This window comes from Scomber scombrus, chromosome 2 (genome assembly GCF_963691925.1).
Source record: "Scomber scombrus chromosome 2, fScoSco1.1, whole genome shotgun sequence".
Taxonomy (NCBI): Eukaryota; Metazoa; Chordata; class Actinopteri; order Scombriformes; family Scombridae; genus Scomber; species Scomber scombrus.
Window position 1 is genome coordinate 31894148 of NC_084971.1, and position 5000 is coordinate 31899147.

Below are 5000 nucleotides of genomic sequence, written 5' to 3' on the forward strand. Positions count from 1 at the left end.
GTTTCCAACTCAGGCGGGGAGTTCCAGTCCTCTGAAATGATGCCAACGCAGAAGTAACTTAAAACTGCATTCTATAAAAACGCCACCAGGGGGCCACCAGATATTGTGGAAGCTGGCTGTTTATTGTATATCAGACACTGCAATGCCTGAAAATATACAGTAAATTGTACAAGAAGCCAATCAGGATTCCTCAAAAGTGATTAATTACAGTATGTACACATTTAATATAACAGTTTGCATTGCAGCTCTAATCCTAAATATCTGTAATATAACTAAAAAATAAGCTTGCATTAGTTCAGACAGAACACTCAGTAAATTATAAATCAGTTGAGTCACACACACTACCTGATATTCAACTGATCTAAACAATCAATCATGTTTGACATGTCGACATGATTCACTTCAAGCTGCCATCAGCACATTCTTCTCAAAGCTTCTGCTACATGCTGTTACTGACTGTCTGTGCTGCTCACTTCTACCTGCTGCTGCTGCTGAAAACTGAACATGAAAACGTCCACATGGTCCTCTACAGCCTCTCTCTCTCTCTCCACTGTCATATTTCACTGTTGTTCTACTTTCTGTTTCCATCAGGTGAGTCCAGCCTCTGGTTAGACTGCATCAGAACAAAATCACATGACTGGATTTTACTGCAGGTCTTCCTGCTCCTCTGTGTCTTCTGTCTGTGCTGCAGTGACGACCTGCAAGTCTGAGACGTTCTCATAGTCAAGACGAGAGTCCAACTGATGGAGAGAAATATCAAAATGAGGATTAATGGATGTCATTCATGAAACTTGCATGTAATTACATGTTTTTACGCTGCATTTTAAATATAAATTGTACAGCTTCATGTTGACGAATTTGTGTGATTGCATTCATGAGCCAAGTGATCATAACTGTATTTAAGGTTAGTTCTGTCAATAAGGTTTCTCTCTCTCACCTCTATAGTCTCTACAGGTTCATTCAGGTCAGTGGTGGAGCTCAGAGTTTTCTTCTTCCTGGATTGAATCCAACAAAAGCAAGAAATGTTTAACTAAATGAAATTCATAATTTGAAAGATATTAAAGTGTTTTGATGAAAAAAGAACAAATGTTTTCTATATCGTTTTACCTCATCCACAGAAGCAGAAGAAGCACAGGAATCAGCATCAGGACCGCCAGAATCAACTTGATGATGTTCATTATAAATACTGATTTCCCTAAACCTTGAGACCAACAGAAAGCAGATAAACCTCTTCAATCAGTGCTGACCTCTTGTGCTGTATACATGCATGAGTGTGAAGATCAATGATCATAACTTACCTTTCACAACAATCAGATGTAAGGTGGAGCTATAACGTCCTCTTCTGTTCTGGGCTTCACAGTAATAATTCCCACTGTGTTCAAGTCTGAAATTAATGATGGTGAATATCTGTCCTGATGCTATAGGTGAGTCTTCATTCTCCTTGTACCAGGTGTAATTAGCTGCTGGGTTAGCATCACTGCTACAGGTCAGAGTCACTGAACTGCCCTCCACTATCTCAGCAGAGGGACTCACTGACACAGAGGGAAGCTTTGGAGCATCTGGAATGTTATATGTATAGAGACAAAAGTAATCAGTATTTTCCCTCAGGTTCATCTCTACACATGCAAAAACTAGGACATGAGCTGCAGGAGGGACTAAAGAAAGAAAGAAAAACAACAACATTTTTATTATTTTACTTTTAAGTGGGGTGGCGTGAACTAATTCATATCATGCAGCCATGCTAGAATCTACCTTTCAGTCTTCCTCTTTTAGTACATTGTGTTTCTTCCACCAGTCTAAACTCAGATGCAGATAAATCATAACGTACTGTTCAACCCCTCTTTGTGTGTCAGATATTTTATTTATTTTGTACTTACAGCGGACATCAATGAAATGAGATGACGAGTTGATCTGGCCATAATTATTCTTAGACTTGCAGTGGTAGAACCCTCTGTCTTTATAGCTAATGGAAGTGAAATAATAAATTCCTTCTGGTCCTTGTTGCAGTATTTGGTTCTTCTTGTACCAGGTGTAACTAGCTGCTGGGTTAGCATCACTGTTACAGGTCAGAGTCACTGAACTGCCCTCCACTATCTCAGCAGAGGGACTCACTGACACAGAGGGAAGTGTTGGAGCATCTGTAAAAGATGTATTAACAGAGATTATTTTAAGGTGATGATTACAACAGCGGCACATTGATTTTAAAAACAACAACATGCATGTGGAGCATCTGGAAACTTGAAGGCGGCCTGGTGAATGGATGAATAGTGGATATTATATTAATGTTTTTCTGTCTCTGCATGACTTATGAACTGTCTTTTAAGTGCATACTTTGTTGCTATTGTCTTTGTGGCATCTTCTTATTTTCTGCCTCTAACTTTAAGTCATCACATCATTGGTTTCAGAACATTTCCCCATGAGACTAGAGCTGAGAATTAGCAATCTGGCTATTACAAAAATGTTGATTCACGTGTGCTGTTCTTATAAATAACTGAAATGTATATACATCTGAATTGAAGTGAACAGAACTGTTAAATTTACTTTTACAGTAAATTGAAACTGAAAAAACATGCATGATCTGCTAAAAGAGTTTTGGTTTTAAAAAAAGGGCAAAGTTGTCAATTTTAAATAGTTTTTGGCTTTAAAAAACAAACTGTTTCACTCACATTTCACATCAATAAAGATGTATTCAGATGTCCTCTTCCCCAGCTGGTTCTCAGCTGCACAGTAATAATCTCCAGAGTCAGAGGACTGGATGGAGCTGAAGACAAGCTGTGGTTCTTTACTGAGAGGTTGAAGGTCTAGATTTACATTCTTCTTGTACCAGGTGTAATTAGCTGCTGGGTTAGCATCACTGCTACAGTTCAGAGTCACTGAACTGCCCTCCACTATCTCAGCAGAGGGACGCACTGACACAGAGGGAAGCTTTGGGGCATCTGTAAGACATTATATGAACACATATTAACTTGAAGATAAGACCTGTTTCATTTTCTGATCATTTATACTCTAAAGACAATAATGGATGCAGGAATAAATAAAATAAAGAAGAATTAATTTTCAGTTTGACTTTTGACAATTAATGTTATTGGCCCTATAGATTCAGATATTGTAGGTCTACCTTCCTCGCTGTTCCCTCACATTTTTAGTTTCTTTCTATAAATCCTGCTGTGACATCATGTTGCTTGTATTGTGTGTCCTTTACTTAACTAGACTTACACACCTTAGCAAAAGCTAGCATATTATTAAAATAAAGAAAAAACATCACATTTTGGTCTGAGTAAAATAGTTATGTTGATAAAAGTACAAGAATAAATGAAATTGTGTAAGAGTTAAAACCGGGTCTGACTTCTTGTAAACTATTTGGGTCAAAGTTTTCACTTGATGCGTTAATGAAGAGAAGAGTAAACTCACACACTGGAGGAGAGCGGAAAGATTCGTATCCTGATAGAGCACAAGAGTAGTAGTCATCAGGATTAATTTGGCTCGGATAAAAGTAAGATGTCGTCTCCTCAGTCGGTAGCTCATTCTTGTACCAGATGTAAGAAGGATGAACAGGCAGCCGACAATTGCTGTGACATGTCAGCTCTGTCCATGTGGAATATGAGTTGGATGAAGATGTTCTAACTTGCACTTGGACGCCTGGATCAACTAATAAATATAATTTCAGAATTAGTTGTTAACACACAGTACAGACAATCAAATACCCACATGTTCACAGTAACTGATCACAACATCAAGAAATTAAACATTTATAGCAAATGGTTATGAAGTTAGATTTGGTGGAAAAGCTTTCCACATAATGAAGAGATTTTACAGATGGTGTTAGCATTAGCATGTAAGCAGAGTAATATAAAAAGTTTTAATGGACACACTCCTTTGGATATGAAGACTGTTATTAATCAGCTGGTAGCCAAGTAGCTGGTAAAGCTCTGTCCTCTACTTGAACTAATGCTTTGCTCCATTTAAAATGAAATGTTACCTGTGACAGTCAAAGTGACTCCAGGTTCACCAGAATATCTCCCTCTGTCTTGGTTTGTTATGAACCTGAACTTGTACTCAGCTGAGTCTCTCTCTCTCAGGTTTGTGATTCTCAGAGTGCAGTCGTTCTTCTTAAAAAGATACTGCACACGACCTGTGTACTCTGAGTCTGTTCTCAGATCCACAGGTTTATTATTACTCAGTTTAGTAAACCAGAGTGTTTTATCAACTGCAGTATCAACATTATTTATCCTGGATGGGTATCTGTAGGTGCAGCGTATGTACACTGTTGATCCTTTTAAGACACAGATCTCAGTAGGAGTGTAAGTCACTCCCCAGCCATTCTGACCCTGAACCACTGTAACACAGAGCACATCAGAAACCACAATCAGATTTATAACGACATCAGGGGAAAGACTTATTTACTTATGTTTGTGGACGTGTTTCAGCTTGTAAACCTGCAAAGGAAACTAGGATACTTCAAATGTTTAGTTTGCTTAAAATGAATTTTAAAGAAACAAAAGTGAATGTTTCAAACAGTTGCCATGGATTTGGATATGCAAGCTACAGACGAGATGTGAAGGAGCAGGCTCTGGTGTTATACAATCAGTAAGTTCATGATTTGGTTAGAAAATAATAACAAGTGAACATTTTTGAGATGCTTTCAAGACAGATTCATGTTTGAATATTGTTTTGTCTCCCTCAGTAGTGTTTTGAAGCTAAATATATAAAGTAAAAGAGATTAGAGATGGATTAGCAAGAAGTGAAGTGAAACTAAACCATACTTAAGTGTCAACCATTCATTTAAGTCTTGGATTGATTTAAGTGTGAGTCACTCCCCACAACAGAATCCACACAAAACTCATAATAACATCAGAGAATAGACGTTAATCTGCCATGAAGGTAGTTGTAAATCAGCTGAGATACAGCATTGACCTCCTCCTTCTTTCTGAAGCTTATGGCACTAACACAAGGGCAAACATCAAGAATAAAGTAGTTTTTCATTTAAATTCATTCATCGT

The 5000-nt window shown here is 37.8% G+C and overlaps 1 protein-coding gene across 1 annotated transcript in view; it reads right to left on the bottom strand.

Annotated features, from left to right (window-relative positions):
* Nucleotides 1-539: 539 nt before the first annotated feature.
* Nucleotides 540-5000, bottom strand: part of LOC133986756 (basement membrane-specific heparan sulfate proteoglycan core protein-like) — an 11433-nt gene continuing 6972 nt past the window's right edge. Inside the window, exons 7-12 of the mRNA XM_062426339.1 lie at nt 2667-2936; nt 1878-2138; nt 1299-1460; nt 1108-1201; nt 938-995; nt 540-740 (exon numbers count right to left, since the gene is read on the bottom strand). Of these exons, the coding sequence (XP_062282323.1) occupies nt 645-740; nt 938-995; nt 1108-1201; nt 1299-1460; nt 1878-2138; nt 2667-2936 (941 nt within the window). The 3' untranslated portion in view covers nt 540-644. The remainder of the gene's footprint in view (nt 741-937; nt 996-1107; nt 1202-1298; nt 1461-1877; nt 2139-2666; nt 2937-5000) is intronic.